The 21395-nt window shown below is 32.6% G+C and overlaps 1 protein-coding gene and 1 long non-coding RNA gene across 3 annotated transcripts in view; one reads left to right on the top strand and one right to left on the bottom strand.

Moving 5' to 3' along the window:
* LOC141455859 (neurotrimin-like) overlaps window positions 1–21395 on the top strand; it is a 433945-nt gene that overhangs the window by 168206 nt on the left and 244344 nt on the right. Inside the window, exon 2 of one of the 2 annotated variants that reach the window (XM_074131299.1) lies at window positions 14557–14586. In XM_074131299.1, coding sequence (XP_073987400.1) covers window positions 14557–14586 — 30 coding nt within the window. Of the gene's footprint in view, window positions 1–14553; window positions 14587–21395 lie in introns of both variants that reach the window. The other variant, XM_074131298.1, reaches the window with a different exon arrangement.
* LOC141455865 (uncharacterized) lies at window positions 1416–20872 on the bottom strand. Its single transcript, XR_012459497.1, has 4 exons — window positions 20690–20872; window positions 8649–8862; window positions 3655–3836; window positions 1416–2874 (listed from the first exon to the last, which is right to left on the bottom strand). It is a non-coding gene; the product is annotated as an uncharacterized lncRNA (long non-coding RNA).

Below are 21395 nucleotides of genomic sequence, written 5' to 3'. Positions count from 1 at the left end.
TGAAACGACTTTCGTTAGTTCTGGATTGAATTCTTTAGTTTTAATTTAAGTTGTCCTTTAAAGGAAATTACAAGGTAATTGAGTAGTACAAAATAAATATCCTCATGAAATTATTTTGTTTGAAAAAACACTAATTTGATTTATTTTGTACATTAACACTGCCAGATGATTCGTTTCAAACAAAAGCTGAATCTCTACGGTGGCGCCAACGCAATTTCAAATATGACTTTCTGAGATTTTCCATTTTTTATTTATTATGCTGTTCACAGATTTATATTAATTTGTTAAACCCACTCTTACAAGAAACTGAAACAGATATTCCCACGAAAATTCAAAACTAGAAAATCTGAACGATCGATAGAAATCAAAATTCTGGTGTGAACACTAATACGACTTTTTTTCACACCCTAAATTTTAAAATATTTTGAATTGTTTTTAACAATCCAGTTTGTAAAACTGTGGTTTTTACCTAATTGTTACTTTTGACCTTCTTCAGAATGCTTTAAAACTAATTTTAATAGAATGAATTGTTTATTAAAAACTTAGATTTTATGCATACAAATAATTTGTGAGGATAATGCTCAGAAAAAATGAAAAATTCATACAGTAAAGTGGTAATTTTGGTTGTCTTGTTTCTCTTTTATCCGTGTAATGTTCTAACTACCCCAACTGCGTCTAACATGACTTTTCATGCTAATGCGGGGTACGTTATAATTCTTTTTTAAGATGCAAAGTTCCTCGCAGGCATCTCTAAGCCTTGATGAAGAAGTACGAATAAAGACACTTTCTAAAACCAGGGTAATTCATGTCAAGACTATACCATCCGTGTCAGTAGTAATTGCATTGGTCACTTTTAGTTAGGTTATTCATTTCAGTTTTTTCCTTGATGTGTGTACTCCAAGATCCAGAGCTAGTCTCTAATCAGCGTCAGCTTTGTGTCATGAAATATTGTTAAAATTTTGTTTTGATGAATCACTGGACTTTTTGTTATTGTCACACAGGAGAGCAATTTCCCCACCCCAAGAGGAGAGATAGACTTTGTGTTAGTTTTGAAAAGAACGACCTAAGTAAGATTTATTGCCTAAAGTACAATGTTATGGAACGCCTACCATTTTGGTCTTTTTTTTTGTTTTTTATGTTCTCTCTAATCAAGCTTTTTATAGCCACAATTCTTTCATATTTTTCTTTGTTCATTAGCAGAGAACCGGTTGACTCGGTTAGTTTTGATGAAGCATGTAGTGAAGTACTTGATGAAAGAGTGTTCTCCCGGGGACGGAAATGTTTTGATAAAAAATTCTGTTAAGTATCTGGATGAGCAAGGTAGGATGGATACATGCAAAGGAAGTGAGAGGAATAAGGAAACAAAGAAGCTGAGAAGAATGAAGGATTCATTAACTGGAATAATACTTCTGAGAACACATTGAATAATTTATACAATTAATAGTTATTACATTTTATTACTTAGAACATGAATCGAGCTAATGTATGTCTAGAAGAGTAAAATAATGAAACGGTGGTGATGTAGAAATGATTGGGCACGTAGAAACAACTCACTAGGAAATCTTCTGAATTTGTAATAATGTAATTTCAACCTTTAGCGTGCATCTGACAAGGCAGTTTCGGTAAAAGTTTTCAAAACGTTTTACAGGCAAAATTAATGCAACTGATCAATTATAGCAAGTAGGTTTTTGTTGAGACTCATAGACTGAGTAAACGTTTTTAGACTACCATAAGATCTTTTGCGGTTGCCACAGTAAAGGATAGCTTCACAATACTTTTTCATGCGTAGATGGGACAAGCTGATTTCAGTGAAAGCACAGTAATGTAGAATTACTTTAAACTATTCAATTTGTACATACACAAGGATGTCTTTTCCTGGTAAGGGGTGTAAAATTATTTTCAGGAAGAGGGCTCCTACTTTAATTGCGGAACATTTATTGAACATAAGAAAGAAAACAATAAGATCCAATAATAATAACTACAATAGTTCTTAAGAAAACAACGCTGAGTGGAAATGAGATCTGGACCTTCAACAAGTGCCAAACTGAGAGCCATCGAAATGGATTATGGAAATGAAGAGGAGTACAAAGTTTAAGTTTGCCTCAAGGATGATATTACATAAACAAACGACGCCAATCAAAGGGCTACATATGGTAATGAACTTTGGATTGCAACATTATTAAACGTAAATATAGATGCAACGGACTGGCCGTACTTCAACCTACAGAGAACTAAACAACAGTGATCGCCTATAGAGAAGTAACTGGTTGTAAAGGATCCATTTGCACAGCCTACAGGAGTAGGCTGGATGGATTAAAAGAGAGATTTCACTAAACTTTATAAATACAAGCTTTGAAGTCCCTTCAGTACCTTTTTACTTATGACAGAATATTTAAATACCTCAAGAAACCCAAACTCATTTTTATTTGAAGTACTTTCAGCGCAATGTTCAGTGCTTACTTTCTCTAAACTTGCGTAATGAGACTATCACTTTTATTTGAAATATTTTCCTGGGACAACAGACATCTTGGAGGCTCACAAGGAACTGCAGAGCACTTACTTATTCTGCTTTCCGAAAGGATGACAAATGAAAGCGTGTGTAACCAGTACCTCGAATTCCGTAAGGAGATGTGATGGTGAACAGTGGTAGAAGCGTCGCCAATGTCCCGCGAACTCCTGCGTAATTCTTTCATCATGCCTCTTACGTTGTGCTTTGTATTTGGGACTCATGTGTTGCATTTTGGATCCACAAAACTTGCTGGCATTACATCCTCTTGGTTTATGTGTTCCCGTAGGTTGTATCTAACAAACAGTTTCCAGGTATCACTTTTACTTTATTCTTGCACGGCGGGTAGTTTTAAAATTGTAAATAACCTTTAAAAAAAATAAGTGAAGATAATGTATTAGAATTTAATGATTGCATTCAAATATTTTGTTAAAAACTATTAAATATTTTTAGAGACTTGAAATACATTAATATTCAAGCTGAGTAACTTTAAAAACGAGCGCTATATAAGTTAAATTTAAGGTTAACTTCCTTTTTTGTTGTTGCTTGTACTAGTTTAAACATTTATGATACAGTTGGTCACAGAACTGACAGCAGATTAAAAAGTTATACAGCTGAGGAAGATTAACTGAGGCTATGCGTCATTGTCAGCGAAGGCCACACGGGAAACTGAGCCAGCGTACGTCGCCTCCATCTGCCTAAATAATTACAAACTGGTCTGCACTTTCCATGCAAAAAAAAAAAAATATCTCTTAAAGGAAGAAACAAAAAATGAATAAACTGCAGTGTTTATTTGTTTGTAACCTGAGACCACATTAACTTTTTTATTCTTTGACTTTACTACCATTGGCAGAGGTTAAGCTTTATTAGATACATACATACTCGTATGTGCTTCCATTTAAATGAATTTCATTTTTAAAATATTCACCTCTTTTTTTCTCAAAATAGGAGATTTGACTCGTTCATCAATGTACGCTACACTTTTTCTTAATCTATAATTCATCCAATAAAACTATTTAAAATTTAATTTTGATAGCTAATCTTTTCTTTTCCCTCACGCTTGAAAGATGAAAAAGTAGGTAACTACATCTTTAAGGATGTTGACTTCCTTAAAATCTAATTAAACAAATATTATATTTTGGACTTACAAAAAATTGCTGGCATTACAACCTCTTGGCTTCTGGGTTCCCGTAGGTAATATCTATCTAACAGTTTCCAGCAGATAAAATAGCCTTTATAGCTCAACTTTCCCATCTTTATTGTCCTTATCACATCCGCTGCAGCAGAGTTCGTAAAACAGAAAATAATCTCCTTGAACCACCAAGCTGCACTATGAACAGTTGGTTGAATCTGTAGTTAGTTTAAGACTTGTATTGGACCTCTCTTATTCTAGCGAGAATAAGTACCATAAATATGGTTGCCCTCATCTGAAATCTCTCAGACACTGAGGGGCACATTGCCTGGCCTATGAAATCCTATTCTCCTATGCTTGGACTGTTTTGCGGTACACCAGATGTTAAGAGCATCTTCAGAGCTAGTGCTCAGTAAATTTTTAAAAAGTTTATCACAAGATACACGCCGCTTGATTACAAGGAATTACTTCAATAAATAATTAATGCCCACACGGCCTCAAGTAACTGAAAGCTTCCCGTAAAGACCTCCGCAAACTGATGGAAGCAGACCAAATGGTAGATAATCTGGGTAGAATGTCAGGATGAAAAAGGAGCATCACTGCTCGGTTTCTGTTCAAGTGAAGAACTTGTGAGGCTCAGAATTTAGCTTTTTGTAGATGAAAAAACATTGATCTCTCAAACATTACTCATAAACCTCTCTCCAGACTACTGTTGCGTCGAATTCCAGAAACAAATTACAGGGTAAAAAAAAGTCACGGTAAAAACCAAAAAAAAATCACAGAATGGGAATTCTTAGCAGTATGTGCGCGGCCTTCTTAACTATTAATTATTAATACGGATTCTTATTGTTATTAAGGCACTTCAACATCTGAGGTATTGGTCTCCTGATTTTGATTGTTTAAGTGCAATTTCATCCCCTGTAAGAAGTTCATAGGAAGAGGAAATCTCAGGGCCAACTGCTAGGATTCTAACACGGGATGTCCACGTGGGAATCCATTATGCTAAACCATTGAACTAATTCCCTCATTAGGGATTAAATACACAAACGCTGCGCAAAAGGATTGTTGTGTTTGGAAGTTTGACATGAACACATTTGGAGAATTATGCAAAGTATAGATAAATGACTGCAATGTTTTTTAATTTTTTTGCTCCCAGACTTAAGTCAAGTGTTTGTAAGAGAATTAATACTTCCTTCCTTTGGCGATACTATTTTTTTTTTTACAAAATATTTACTTCACAATCTGCTTTTAGGAATCTAGTGTGCACATTAAACAGTAGAAAACATCCTTGTTTTGGTATAAATTAAATCTGATTTCTTTTTTGCTAGTTCTTTCTTTGAATTATTTTCAATGGAAATTTCGTGTAACTTTACTAGGGGAGATATTAAATTATTGTCAATTAGTAGTCTTGTCCTTTAGTTATTTTTTGTTTTTTTAATTTTTCTGTAAAAATGTGAAGATATTAGTTAATTATTTCAAGAACTATTTCCTTCCTTTTGATTAATTTCTTACTTTGCTTCCTGCTAACTAGTTAGAATTAAATTAGAGATATAAAGGAAATTTCTTTAGAGGTTTGCATAGGTTAATTGACAGGGAGAGAGATGGAATAGAGATAGCGAATTTCTAACAAAAAATAGTGTTTCCTCTCTTCTAATCAGGAACGGGAAATTGGAATGAAATAATATTATTTCCCACCTATTATTGGAATTTGTTCTTTCACTAGCCCTTTTTCTTTACCGGTTATTATTGGGTGAAAATTAAAATATGAATAAAATAGCATTTCCGTCTATTGATAACTGTCTACAAAGGAAATCACAGTTTTTTTTTTTATTAGCAATGTGCGAATGAATGATCACAAATAGATTAAAATGGCTGTATGGAACCCTCGCAATAATATCTGTAATATAATTTTCATAGACAGGAATGAGTAATTGTGTAATTTGTAATTGTGTAATTTTTGTAATTTTGTAATTGTGAATTATATTCTCAGTAACATTATGTCGGTAGAAAATTCTTACAATATACAGAAAGTTATCATGAACGCCGACACCGCGCGGATACCAGTTTTTAAGAAACAAAAATATTAGAAAAACTTAAAATCTTAGAGCAAATACAACTGTAATATGTTCAACCAATGGCAGATCCAGAGAATATCTGAAGGGATTGGTGAATTCACTAAGATAGCTCAGAGTTTATGGGAGAAGGTTAAGCGAACCCTTTACTGACAACATTATTGTCAAATGTCAGAAATCAGAAGAGTTGATGATTTGAAACCAGCGATCAATACTGACTCTATAGAATCTTGAATATTGGCAATATGATAAATTCATTCGGTTCTCTTACTAATGTGGCAAACAACAGTGGAAATGAAGATTTGTTAACAGATTCAAATACAAGATTTTGAGCAAAGTCACTTTCTATCTTCATTGAATACACTGGAATGTCAATGCTAACAGAATGTTTAACATTACAATTATTTTCCAAAAAGATAAAGTACAGAAAAAAACTATTCATTCTGATAGAATCATATGTATTATTGCGAAAATGTGTCATAAACTTCGCATCCTTTACCGTACATAACTGGTAAGAAGCAGGTTTGATGGTATCATTCTTTAGCCCATTGAAAACTTTGTGAACTGCTCCGCCGCTAACCTTACCCTTTTTGAATTAACGCGTTTAAAAATTGGTGATTTTTAAAAACCGCCTTCCGGGCATATACTCCCAAGATTCCGAGCGACAACATTAAGTGGATTTCTCCACGTTCACACACAATTTTTGGTACAAACCTGTATGTATTTTTATACACAATGTTCTATGAATCATATTATTTTATATATTTTTAGAAATAGCACAGAGATATTCAAGATAGTGAGTACAAATTTATTTTTTCAGGCATAAATTAATGCAAAAAAAAGTTCTTAAACTTTAAAATACTGCGAGAAAACAGAATAAATCTGTTAAATTTATACAAAAAGGCAGAGGAGTTGATTCAGCGATGCACAGCGAACGGGAATGTTCTACGAGAGAAGAACAACAGGAGTTAGAAAGGATGAAGAAAGCAGACTGCAGAAAACGAGCGAAGGACCTTCTCACAAAACCAACCAAAAGCTAAACCCAATAGCAATGTTTGATTAGAAATTTGAACCCAAAATGAGGTTTAGTTAATGCCGCAAAGTTCATCATGAATAAGTTAATTTGAAAATAGCATTGCAGTCCAGTTAATTAGCACACGCACAGTAATTAGCATTATTACCTAGTATTATATTCACTACCTCAGTTCGTATAATACAATTCCAATTTGGCTGAAAATAATTTCTAATAAAATTAGCATTTTCCATGACCATGAGTTAGGCTCAGGGAACCAAGTAGGAATTTTCTCGCCCAATCCGTTATTTTCCCACGGCCAGACGTTTCTTTCTCGAGGCGTTAGAAAATAGAGGATGTTGAAATTTGATTAGATGAAGGCTCTCAACAGAAAATTATCTATAATTTCAAATTACTCGAATTTCAAAATTATGTTTTTATAGCACCTTTTTATCTGTACATACGTATTACCCTGTAAGCAGCATATATCCAAGGCACATACCTAAAATGTAACTTCATCTTTATACGCGCATATTTTTTGATGTTTTGTAAATATCATGAAATATTATTCACCCAATTTTTAATTTTTTAAATAAGTACTAAAAGTTTAAAGTTTTACAATTTATAGGCACTGAAAAAGATATATTTTATTATTAATATCTTTTACTTTGGCATATCTACAAATTTTATTTTCTGGACCACGTTAAAAATTAAAAATAATTAAAATTGCCAGCTAATACCCATCACAATAATAATAATAATTTCTGCAAATCCTATAAAGAGAAGCTGTCAGACTATGCTGCTCAACCTATACCAATATTTTTCTTCCAGAATTACATAATATTCCATTATACTTTATTAATATTATTGAGAAACTATAAAAAAGTAATTTATGAATGGAGTTATGCTATTTTCATCACAATCTGAAATTTTACCATCTTTCAAGCCTAAGTACTAAGTCCAGTCCCCAAATAATGAATCGATAAACAGCTATACATTGTCTTCCTCTCTATCTAACAGACAGCAATTTGTCTTAAATTTATTTATTTTTTACTCTAATTCTACTCACTGGTAGAGTATCAACATTCTTTACGAGCTGAAATATCTTAAATTGTCAACTTGTTTACTTCTTGAGAATGGATTGTATCTATTGTGCGACACGAGTGTTTTGCATTCGATTTTGCTCGTAATTTAGTAAAGTGCTTTCATGTTTACAAATTAATGGAAGTAGAAAAAATAGTTATAGAAAAGAAAGTACGACTATCCCAATATCACGATGTAAATATTTATTGTATTCTGTTGTAAAAGGCTGGTAGAATGAAAAGTTGGTAATCACGTGTTAATTGTTTGATAAAGTTACATCTATATTAATAATACTGCAACAATGAAAGAGAAATTAACTCTATAAGTTCATAGCTAATGTACTCTGGAAACCTCGCAACTGATGTTTTTGTTCCGGTGAGAATAAAATTACAAAAATTGTTCACGATCGCAATTATTTCTCTTTCTAGTGTAAGAGATCCATAAATACACTTATTTTAATAATGGTTAGTTAACTGCAGAGACTAGTGTCAATTATTATGGTATATGTATGGTGTTTTTAAGCATTTAATTGAGAAAAAGTAGAAACTATATTATTTACAAATTATTTTCTTGTAAATATGGATATGTTAAAAGGTTGCAAATAATGCGGTGAATGTGGTATGGAGGTATTATGGAGAATGCTGGTGGTATAAGAGGGTTAAGGCAGTGGGTAGAGGTTAATTGGATTGGTGTGTTCCAGGGTACACTCTGCCGGTATCACCTGTCTAATATAATGTAATATTTAACTGAACTGTAAAGCTCTGAATATATATATATATATATATATATTTGAACACATACAAACACACACACATAGCTAAAACAATTGTATTACATACTAACATTAGTTCTGTAGGAGATTGTAAGCTCCTCTACTTGTAGAGACCAGCCTGCATCAGTAATGTGGGCTTCATTAGTTAAAGTTTGCTAGACTACTGGAACTCCAGTTCTCTCCAGTGCTCAGGATCTCTTACAGCGCTACAGAGATTAAGTCTGTTGTCTTGAAGGTGACATCATGTTATAGTACTTCATTGCTGGTTAAACATATCCGCTTCGCCTTTGAACATAAAACCACACATGCCATATAATGACAGTATCTAGTAATGGCAATTCTGTTTGCTAAAAGTAGCGGCTATATACCTGCTGCTTAGCTATGTTTTCTTCCAATGAGTTAGCACCATTTCTGTGTGATGTATTGCTTCTAGTAAGAGTGAAATATATTTCTATATAAATGTAAATTTAGGCTCAGAGAAAATCGTGTGATTCGCATTGTTATTTAATATTAGTCATTATTTAATTTTGTTTCAAAATAAACCTTCTCTGTCTTTCAATTGGCAGTGAATGACACTAAGCCTGATAATTACACTTTAATTTAATAAAAAACAAAATTAATTAAAATTGGCGTCATTGTAGTAGATTTAATTCACTATAATGTGACTGTAACTTAGTAATTTTACAAGTCTTCGTGACAGATATAAAGGAGCTATGTAACCTTATGTGAACACATATATAACCAGTTATTTAATATTGTCGAGCTATAAGATCATTACTCATGAGTTAGCAGCCGTGCTCCACATGAGCCAGCCATCACTTTGCTGCTATTAAACTTGAATGTATCTACTGAAAAATTGGGTCGCTGTGAAATACTGTATGAGGTTTGGTTATTGGATAGTTTTTCACTTTCTCCTGATTATTTTTCAAGGATATTTTATTTTAACACTATCTCCCAGAGATAGTTTATATGATTTTAGTTAACAAAATTTATTTTATATTAGCAACAGATAAAAAATTTTCGAATTAATATAGAAATAATAGAAAACTAAATCTACCCATCTCTTTAAAAAAAGTTGTTTCACATCTTGCAAAGTTTATTTAATGGAATAAGTCAAAACAATTGCAACTTTTCAATTTTTTCTTGTTCTTAGAGACCTATGTAAATTGATTTTAGTGAAGAATTAAATTATTAATTTTTGTCATTAAAAAGGCTACTCAGTTAAAGCACCAAAAACTACTTTATTTAAACGAAAGTTCCTTCAAGAAAGAAAAGTATGAAAGCAAGTAGCATTATTTTCTTATTCATTCACATAAATTTCCATGAGAATTTTAATTTAAATTAACAAAGAATAAAGTTATGAGATATTTGTGGCAAAAGAAAAGTAACCGCAAAATTTATACACTAAAAAACACTTCTCTCAAATGGAATCTATCTTGCTGAGAGTATATTATTTAATATTCTATGACTGTTTATTGGATTAAACTCTCTCAAAAACACAATTCATTACTGAGAAAGGAGAGAAAACTTAAAACCAAGACGGCTGCAAATTGAACGTTACTAGCGACTGTAATGTCCACTACAACATTTACTGTAAACTTCAGACTTAAAAGCGTGCTTTTACTCTTGTAATCTGGTACTCTTTATCTGTACAGGATATTAAATTAGTACTTTGAGCATAATTCTCTATTTCAGAAATTCTGTCAAACGCATAGAATTCTCTCGATTAACTAAAAAAGGAAAAAAAAAATACATTATTTGTACTTTATTATTTTTTATCAATTTTAAAGTTCAGTGGGATGACAATATTTGCTGCCCCAATACAAATATTTTGAACTAACACTTTACAAATTAGAGTTGTTTCATAATTTATTAAAGCTTGCAGCGCACCTTTAATGAACAAGTTAAAATGATTTTTTTTTTTACAAACTCTCAGAAGAATGGCTGTATTCTGCCAGTTATTAAGCTGGAAGTCTTCTTATTGTTCTCAATTGAATGCCACCTTTGAACTCGAACTTTGAGCGTGAAAAGCTTGTTTTTAAACAGCTTAATGTGAATTTTTGTATAGACAACATTATGAGAAGTTAAACTTATTAATAAAGTTACTAGAGCATTAACTTGCACAAAGTCTTCCCATATTGACAATGCCGTGAAAGAGAGCAATGATTGCTTTTAGTTACTAAAAAACTGAAAAGCAAGAAGAAATAAATAAATAAAAAAAAATAAGGAAAACAAAAAGATAGAAAGACGTGCTCAACTGTTTTCAGATGGAATTGTCCATTTTCACATCTCGGTTCCGAAGACATATCTCTTTCTTTGAGTAAGTTAGAGTAACGCACATATACCATATCCTTTTGTTTTTAGCTTACTCGTAGAATTTACTTCTCTCAGACTCTATCCAATATATAAGGAAATCAATAACTCTTAGAAACAGCAATTCCGATTCGTAAAATACAATACATACCACAACAATACATCTTAGCTTTGAGATTCTCGCCTCTAACTTATCAAAGCACTCAATAAAAAAATATTTGAGTGTTACCAAATTACGTAATAACAAGTCAATATTTAAAGTTTCTGTATGGATCTATTATGTTATATTTTTTTAAATTATAAAACTAATTGTATTGTAAGCTTATTCACGGTTGGTAATATCACCCTTCTCTGAATAGTCTTAAGTATTAATTTTATAAAAATGTATGTTATAAATATACAATAAACATCATTAATTCAAAAACTTTTGACTCTTGAGTTTTATCATAATACCTAAATACCAAAGTATAAAATCATTTTAATTAGCTACGTCTGCCATTTGTAAAAAATATTCTTACAATTTTATCAAACAGAGAATATTTGCTGGTTAGAATCGAATTTCAGAAAACCAGATCCGACTTGAACAGTGTACTCGTATTCTTCATGTCGGCCCCTTTATACCGCTGACGTTGGTAGGGCTTTTTTGTACTATTCTTTGCTTCTTGTTTGGGAGTTTTTTTTTATTGACAAATGTTTGCTCTGCCTATCTTACATGCTTCCTTTTTGTATCTTACTAGCGTAAGTTCTATGAAGCGAGTTATTTAGGTTTTACTGATGATTATGTCATTGCGAAGGCTTTTTTTTTAAAACCGTCCAGACTGAAATGTTGCCTTGGTGATAATGGCCTCTTTCATGAAGTGACTACTCTTATATCTGTAGAGCAAATGATTGGAGATCTGGACTTTTTGAAAGCCAATCTTCGCCCGGACTTTCTTGAGGGCAAAGAACTTACTGTTTTAGTCAGATGTTGAAACGTACTTGCAAAGCCCAATGAGTACTTGATTTAGATGTTTTATCAACGTGTTCTAAATTAAGTAGAATACTTCTGTATCCTGAAGAGTTCTTATTCGAAACAAAATAACCTCACTTCTGGGAAAGACTCCAAAATTGAGCCTTCGCCGAAAATACATCGGTAAAGTAGCGAGTTTGTAAGTCAAAGACAGAGTTACATTGGCGATTAAACAGAATAATCTCTGCAATAAAGCTCTGTAATAATTGTTTCACTTTTTGTTTAAAATTTAAATTGAAAAATGTAATATGGAACTTCAAAACGGTTCCCTTCTTCCCTTTTTCTCTTCCTCTAGGTCTTCGGATTTCACAATGGAATTTCAATGAATAAAAACAATTTGTTTTTAAGTTTCTCATTAAACTTGCCCAGAATAGAATCTTTATAGCAAGAATAATTAATGATAAAAATAATTAAGTATTAATTGAAATTCTGACCATTATCATTAATTTAAATGTTATAAAATAACAGTGATGTTGGTGATGATAATAGAGACGATGGGGGGGTTGGCAAATGTAATGAAAAGTAATTTGAGATAGTAATTAACTCGGGGCTGGGGAATTTTGTAATTTCTTACTTTACAGTATTTCCATAAATGATATAAAAGTTTGAATAAAGTAGCACTTACCACTAAAGGATACTAGCTGGCGGTTGGAGCAGTGCGGGAGGTTCCTTCTGAGTGGGAAATTGGTTCGTTAGCAAACTTTATAGAAGTACACATAACTTGTATTGCGGACTATTCCTTATAGGACGATATAGTTCTTCTTCCTCCTTCTCGCTAAATGAGATATTACGAGGGTCGTTTGAAAAGTCCGTGCAAAAATAAAAACTACTTAATTTTTTGGGGTAAACCTTTTTTATTTTTCAACATAGTCTCCTTTTAGGCTTATACACTTCGTCCAACGCTGCTCTAGTTTGTTGATCCCTTCCGAATAATAGGATTTGTCCAAGTCTGAAAAATAGCCATTCGTTTCTGCAATCACCTCCTCGTTTGAATAAAATCTTTTTCCCGCCAACCATTTCTTCATATAGGGGAACAAATAGTAGTCCGAGGGAGCCAAGTCTGGAGAATAGGGGGGATGTGAAACGAGTTGGAACCCTATTTCCATTAATTTTGCGACCACAACTGCTGAGGTGTGAGCTGGTGCGTTGTCGTGATGGAAAAGGACTTTTTTGTGGGCCAATCGTGGGCGTTTTTCTTGCAGCTCGGTTTTCAAACGGTCCAATAACGATGAATAATATGCACGTGTAATAGTTTTACCCTTTTCCAGATAGTCGATGAGGATTATTCCTTGCGAATCCCAAAAGACAGTCGCCATAATCTTTCCGGCCGAAGGAACGGTCTTCGCCTTTTTTGGCGCAGATTCCCCCTTGGTAACCCATTGTTTACTCGTAGACTGTTCTTTGGTCTCAGGAGTGTAGTGATGTATCCATGTTTCATCCACAGTGACAAAGTCCTGCGGATTCTTCTGGAACAGCTGCAAACCGTCCTTGCAACACTTCACACGATTTCGTTTTTGGTCAAGCGTGAGCAATCGCGGCACCCATCTTGCGGATAGCTTTGTCATGTCCAAATGTTGATGCAAAATATTCGAGATGCCCACAGCAATAGCAATCTCACGCACCTTCACTCTTCTGTCATCCATCACCATATCATGGATTTTATCAATGATTTCTGGAGTAGTAACCTCAACAGGGCGTCCAGAACGTTCAGCGTTACTTGTGCCCATATGGCCACTCCGAAAATTTTGAAACCACTTATAAACTGTTCTAATCGAAGGTGCAGAGTCACCATAATGTTTATCAAGCTTCTCTTTAGTCTCCTGAGGCGTTTTGCCTTTCATAAAGTAGTGTTTAATCAACACACGAAATTCTTTTTCGTCCATTTTTTGAAAATCACTCGACTTCCTCGATTCAAACGAATGCCAAACACAAAGAAATAGACCGATCTGGCTGAAACTTGGTGTGCGTTCTTCCAAGAGATGCTACTAACTAAACATAATCTCGATACGCGCCAGTGGTGCAATCCCTCTGACTTTGCACGGACTTTTCAAACGACCCTCGTAAATATTGTTACTTCCTTGTACAGTATTTTTTTTTTGTTATGCTGCACTATTTATGCTTTGCATTTATCTTCTTGCTTTAAAGAACTCATTTAATTATCACAGTTTGTTTTTTTCACTCTCTTTATTATTATTAATTGAAAAAATTCATCAAATACATGTGAGGAAATTCCATTAATAATTTTTTATGGAGACTTATTTAGTTTAAATTGAATACTATTCGCTTGAGAAGTCTACAGAATTGGTCAAATCTCTTTATGCTAAATTTCGATCTGTATTTAGAACTTCTTTTAGGATTGTAATACAGCAAGGAAGAGAATCTGTTATTTCAAAACTATGTATTAACGTAATAGAGCAGAGTAAATTTTGATAATAAAACAAAAGCAAAAAACAAAAATAGTAGGTTTGTAAATACAAATCATAATTCTACAAAAACCAACTAAATTTTAAAAAAAATGTAGTTTTTAAATTTAAATCTGCTCTACTTTCGCATACATACAATTAATTTTAAGGAAAATGTAAATTAAATTCTCAAGTTAAAATAAATGCATGTCATTTCATAAATTATATTTAAAGTTTTGTTATTTGTTTCAGCAGAAGTGAAGAGCCACTACGGTCCCTACCACGGTATGTGATTTTTTATATTTTATATTATTTTATGAAAAAAAAAAAAATCTAATTTTAAACGGGTAAAAAAATATAATTGTTTCTTGTATGCGTATAAGTTTGTTCCACATTTAGAACTTGAAACTTAAGTAATATTCTTAACTTATGCTGCCACTTAGATATGTATATACTATATCTGCATATCAAATGAGTTGAAAAGATAAAGAAAAGTTTGAACAAAAACATTTACGGCGTAACTTGGAGGCGCGATTTAAGCGTTTTTATTATCGATCCCTTTAAACGGATTAAGAACGTTCTACAGTGAATAGACCTAGTATACCCACATTGCATAGGTTCTGATCGTTAGACTCACATATTTGGGCCAAATGTGAAATTGCTAAATAAGCGATACCCTAGAAACCGTCCGTAGTCTATCGAAGGAATGAAATTATTAAGTTTGATTTTTTTTATATTTGAGATTTATGTGATTATTTTAGTATATCCTCTATTCTATGCCTTCCCAAATTCTAAGTCGTATCATAAATTTTCAAATGGATTTCGTGGAGAAAAGTAAAGTAAAATGGCTCGGTTAAGAGAAAAAAGTTTAAAAAAAAAATCTAGCAATAGAAAACCCGTTTGTTAGTGTAAACAAGCCGACTGGTTTGGAATGCCAGTTGCGGCGTTGACGTTTTCTCTTTTTTTCTAAAAATAATTAAATTAATCCTCTTGAAGAGTATTTTCATACCGGCTTTTGGTTAACCTTACTAAAACTATATAACATCAACAAATAAAATTAAAAAAAATTACAAAAAAAATGTTTTATTGAGTTTTCTAGTTATTTGCTATTTTTCTTTCAATTTAAACATTATTGCCAACATTATAGGCAAACGGGCAAACTAATAATTTTTACAAAAAGTAATGTGACTACATGTTAGGGAGAACATTAATACAGGTTTTGGTTGCTGAGTTGTAGAATAAACTTAGAACAGATACTTAATGAAATATCTTCTTAATGAAATCTTCTCCCTTTGTATTAAACTCCGACACCCCTACAGCAATATCTTTTGGCATTTAATTTTAATTAGATACAATTCTGAACGCCACCCAGCTTTGGTGGTTCATTCAAATTGACTTTGACGTTATCTGCTCTGTGTTATATAGGCACCGTGGTACGACGGTGCTGATATTGTTGTTGTTTACAGCGATGACGATATTCTACTGCTTCTGATGGTGAAGTATTCACAGCTAGAGATGATGTGCTCTCTCCCTCTGACACATTCTGAAGGACCAAAGAGAGCGAACAGTTTTGTAGTAGTGACTGTTAACTTGATGATATACCCTTCTCTGTTGATGATATTATGCTTTGTGTTCTACACTACGACGACAAGAGAGATATGACCATAAAATCGGGCATCATAAAAGATATCAGTTAATGTATTTTGTGCTCTCCATTTGTAGCACTCCCATCTAGAAAGTGTTTACTCCAAATATATACATACTCAACCCATGCTGGTTATTCTGAAAAAAAAGAGTGTTTACATGGGTTCCCTCTGGAGAGTTTTCTTTTCACATACTAATGACACTTATATTATACTTTGGTTATATTAAAATGAGATTTTAATGTGCTCTTTTATTTGAACAATTTTCTTTTTCTTTAGGTACATTAAGGTTTTGGTAATTTGGAAAAAGTGGTTTCTTTTTAGATGCTTTTCAGCTCGGAGAGAGATAAATTTATTTCTGAATGAATAAATAAAACATTTTGCGTATATTTTGCGAAGATGATTGATTACATTACTTACATCACATAGTATGTAATATGGTTCAGGTTATTAGACGATGGGCATAACATTATTTAGTTTTTATTAACACGCTCTTTATTTTCTAAGACCTGGTGGACGTAGGAGATCTTTTTGAATATAATCCATAAAAAATTAGTCATGCAAATATAAACAAACAGAACACTTCGTACAGTTTTATTGTTATTTTATTATTAGACATTCTTAACTATACAAAAAAGTGTCAGTTCTACGAGAGTTCTACGTCAGTTCTCGTAGAACTGGTTGCAAGGCCAGCGGAGTTTCAGTTTCCTTAAGGGTTTGTTTGATGGTGCAGTAGATAATTTGAAGTCAGTGTGAAGAGTTAAGTATGATATGTAAAACAAGTTTGTGGTAATTGTTTTAAGTACAATTGGCAGAAGGATTGTTTATGTTAGAAGTTAAAATGCTTGTTTGAATCCCAAACATCGCATACGTATGCCCTAAGAAGTTTTGCGGAGAACTCTTTTGTTTTTAAAAGATAGTTTCTTGCGTCTTTTAAGAAGTCTAGTAAGAATTTTTGTACTGTCTATTAATTTGCCGTTTTTTAAAATTTTGTACGTAGCTTCCATGCGAGTTTCTTTTGGCGTGTCAAATCCAAGGAATGTTAGTTTAGTTGATGATAGTTCATTGTGGAAGATTGGGAAGAGAGTGGCGAAGTATGAAGGAGATATTTTTGTTTTTTTTAGTGTAAGGGCAACTTATTCTCCAACTGAGAAGCCATTCTTGCGGCGACCAACAAACCAGGTTACAAAACATATATGTACATATATATAAATTTAAAAATCAAAGCCGATTAGGATGACTTTTTGGCCGTTTACAGTGATCTAGCATTCTCTTTAGCAATCGCTGAATTTAAATAACTTGATGCATTTTATGTAACAAGAAATGCTAACCTAGCAAAAAAAAAAAAATCTTCAATAAGTAATATCAAAATTTCATGTTTTATTCACAACAATTATGCTCATTTGTTAATTAATAAAATTTTGTCACGAGCTCGCCTATACAATACTTGATCAGACACATATAGTTGTTGTTTCTATAGCTCATGTATATATTTAATATTCAATTGAATTATGACCTGAAGACATATTTTTAGTAGGTATACATAAATTGAAACACACTTTTATAAAATGTAATTAAGTTAATGAGGCAGTTAATTAATCAACCGCTCTCCTTTCTTTGCAGTTCATATTTCAAAATGAATTCAGAACAACGACTGTCAAGAATTTATTATCTCATTTTATTTCATTGGGTAAAATAGTTATTACGTTAGTATTTAACTTAACAGTACCTTTGTGTTTCATTTATTTCAGTACACCCTCAGCCGAGAATTATAATTATTATATCGAGCAGCGAATTCTATGGTTTTATTCCAGTATTAGTTGAAATATTTTCCTAACTGTATTATGGTAATGATCTCTTATGATTAATATTGTCTGTTATTACAAAAGAAAATACGGGTCTTTTTCTTTTCAATTTGAATTTAAAATGGTCGCGTCAATTTAAATTTAAATTGCAATGTTATTTGTTTAAATTAAATTGTGTAGAAAAAATTCTTTCTACTTCTCATAAATTTGCAAAGGCTTCAGTTGTAATTCTTTTAGTTTTATTGAAGCCGGAGAGACTTGCGTTCAAGTTTTGTCATGATTTACTGCGTGGTGTTTAATTAATCCCATTACTGGTATTTTTCTTTTATCTGTTTTTAAATATATTCTTATCAGTATCACACATCGGACATGATAGTAGCAACAAGTCGGTTCTAATAATCTTACAGTTTTTCTACTCGGAACTACGTAACTAAAGCATTCTTTATCTCTTTATCAATTTCCCAAAGATCCACGGTTATGGCAAGAATAAGGAAAGATTTTCAAGATAAAAGTTCTCAATAGAAAAGCACCTGGAAGTCGGGAAAATGAAAGAAAAGCCAATAATTGGGAAATATGGCTTAATAAGATCAAAGATCAAAAGAAGATAAGATAAGATCAAAATGTTGGCTACTGTACTAGGTGATAAGGATCCTAGTGATACAAATCAAACCATGTAAAACCATGGCAATTACAAATCTCCAGAATTACAGATGATTAAAAAGAAAAAAAAGAATTCAAATACTGACAAAGATATTGCAAACTTAATGGTATCCAAAACTAAAAAAGTTTTCGCCGCAGGAAATTACGAAGTTAACTGAAAATACGCTTTTTAGAGTCAAGTGTTGGGAGACATGGGATGATCCCCTACTCTAAAGACAAAAATTTGGTGAATATGAGATTAAGACTAGAGACATTCAATAAATGCATTCATTCCTTGCAGTTCATTTCTGTAGCTGTAGCCCTTACAAACTGTCTTCAATGAACATTTCAAACGCGCTTACTTAAATAACTCGCTACTCGTTCACCATACCAAGAAGATTACCACAATCAAAGCCTTCATTCACTATTTACAATCGCTAGTGTCCTCATAATTAACTTCTTTCAATATATCTCACAACCGTTTCAGTCAGCACTTTAAAATACAAATATAAATGTTATCAGTTTAACTATAGAATTAACTTTCATTCCACATCTTTATCTGTCCAACCATTGCCACATAATCATCTCCAGGGATAAAATTGTGGTTCCTTTAAAGCAGACATTTATTCCAGTAGAATAATTATGTTACAATGTAGAAATCGTATAACTGTGGTTGTTTAGAGGGCGAGACAATGTAAAGTGTCACACATTATTTTATGGGTTATTTATGCAAGACAGGTCACGTTCTACCGAGCTTTGCTAAACAGCATGCACGATCGTAAATTATCTCTGAGCAATGCACACACTATTACGTTATGGCGAAGGATATGTTGTACAACAGAACCGGCTACAACCCCTAAAGAGATGTTTCTTCTTTTCTTAAAAGTTCTTTCATTCTCCAAACTTTTGTTTTACCATATAAATACTGATGATAATATTAACAACATCTCTGACAAAGACGTATTGAAGTAAGTTTTCTTTAAGAATATCTCTTAAATTAAAGTATTAGGTTCAAAATTTGTTTTGCAATACTGTTGGCTGAAAAAATAAAATAAAATAAAGCATCCTACAGTGCTTTCGGCTGATGAACGACGTACGAAAGCTGAAACAAATAAAGTTGAATGCTTATTATTTCTGTAAGACTACTGTTTCTCACATTTTGAATAGATGTCTCCAAAACAAATTCACAGCTAGCCACGATGCCAGTGGTAAGATGAGGAATATACTCAATCAAAGACTTGATTGCGGAAAGGAAGCAGATTAACTCGGGAGCACAACAAGAAATAAATAGAGACTAGAAATAGGCCAGAAATAGAGATTAGAGGTAAAAGTTTTTGTCTAATATCTAAGCTTTTGGTCAAGACCAAAAGAATCTGCAGAGAACAGTTGCACGACTTTCTGTGACAGCAGAGTTGGCGTCCATAAATTTTTCTTTAACCCAAGAATTTTGCTAAAAACACAGTCTTAAATGTGTATAGTTGACCACAAATAAATCGTTACAGACTTCACAAACTTTATTAGATTTTATTCGAGTAACTTCGCAAAATTAATGCTCCCTAAAATAAATGTTCATTGAAAAAGGTTTCGAATTAAAGTGATTCCTCATCTCACACTGTGAGCAAGTTCATATCGCTACCGTAAGTTTTGTTGACTTCTCCATTGTAATGAGCAGATATTTTTGATAATTTCTTTTTTTTAACGTTAATAAAGTTTACTTTCATATTTTTATGTTTAAAAAAATTCTTTAAAATATATAAATAAAAAACCTTTTCGCATGAGAAAGCGCATAAAGTTTAATATTTAATAAGAAAACTGGGCTGGCTTGTGATTAAAATGTATACATTCGTATGACATACAAACGAACATTCATATATATCACACGTGTATACATACAATTTGTTCATTTCTACCCATCTACCCACCTGTAGGTGCCGAAAGTGAGAATTTTAAATATGGATGTCCTGGAGAAGGATAATATATGTGTCAGTAGAGGAGGTTCGTTGGTGAAGTGGCAAGAGTTGGTTTGTTTCAGAGTTCGGCACCGAGTATGGGCAGAGCCACATCTGGCCATTGCTCTTTCTCTAGGGTCTTAAATTTTTAAAGGATTTCACACAGACCCTTCTCATTCCACCAACACGTCATATTCAGCGACAGACTTACAAAAAAACAAAAACGAAAAACAAAAATACATGGAACAAAAAATAACAGAACATTTTATTCCTTCCAATTTTATACGTTGTTATGGGAATAGTATAAAAAATGATATTAATATGGGCAAAAGAAAACGTATGTATTACTAACCTGGTTGCTTTCTCAACTTTGCATAAACAACAGGTAACCAAGAACATTAAAATCAATGAATTTATACATACATAAATTCATTTCACGAGTTACTGCTTCCATTTGTCTTGAATTTTTTATTCACTTTTATTGTTTTGGTCATGAATGAATTATTTTTATTGATTGTTGCCAGGAAAGGTCCAGTTTCCCTGGTACCACAATCAAAATTCGCTTCAGAATGCGTCGAAAAATGTAGGACTTTTAGCAAAAAAACTTGTCTTTTTCGTAAGGTCCAGAGTTTTCCCAATAAGTTGTTTTTGTGTTAATGCCTCTTTAAAATCACTGCCTGAAATGGCGACTAGGATTATTAATCAGAGAAAGTGTACGAGAGTTAGGATTAGTTGGACTGGGAGAGAGTTAAATTCGTTTATCTGGCGGTAACCAAATTTTAAAGAAACTTAATAAAAGTCCCACTGGAGATTTCTTTTAGATCTGAATTGATTGCACCATCAAATTCCGAATTAGAAGCATTGGATATATGGCGTAGAATGTTTTGAATGTAGCGTTTGGAAACATAAATCTTGAATTGATGACTTCTCATTGTTCTAAGTCCAAATTGGTTTTCTACAGCGAATGTAAATAAGTATTTTGTAGTTTTATACCAAATGAAAGCGTTCTGTCAATAAAGAAGGATGCAGGAGTCTATCTCATAAAACCTAGAGAATGA

The sequence above is a fragment of the Rhodnius prolixus genome, unplaced genomic scaffold (genome assembly GCF_049639745.1).
Source record: "Rhodnius prolixus isolate KJV_2025 unplaced genomic scaffold, Rpr scaffold_4, whole genome shotgun sequence".
Taxonomy (NCBI): domain Eukaryota; kingdom Metazoa; phylum Arthropoda; class Insecta; order Hemiptera; family Reduviidae; genus Rhodnius; species Rhodnius prolixus.
The sequence above is the reverse complement of the archived record's forward strand: the minus strand, read 5'-3'. Positions and strand labels throughout refer to the sequence as shown.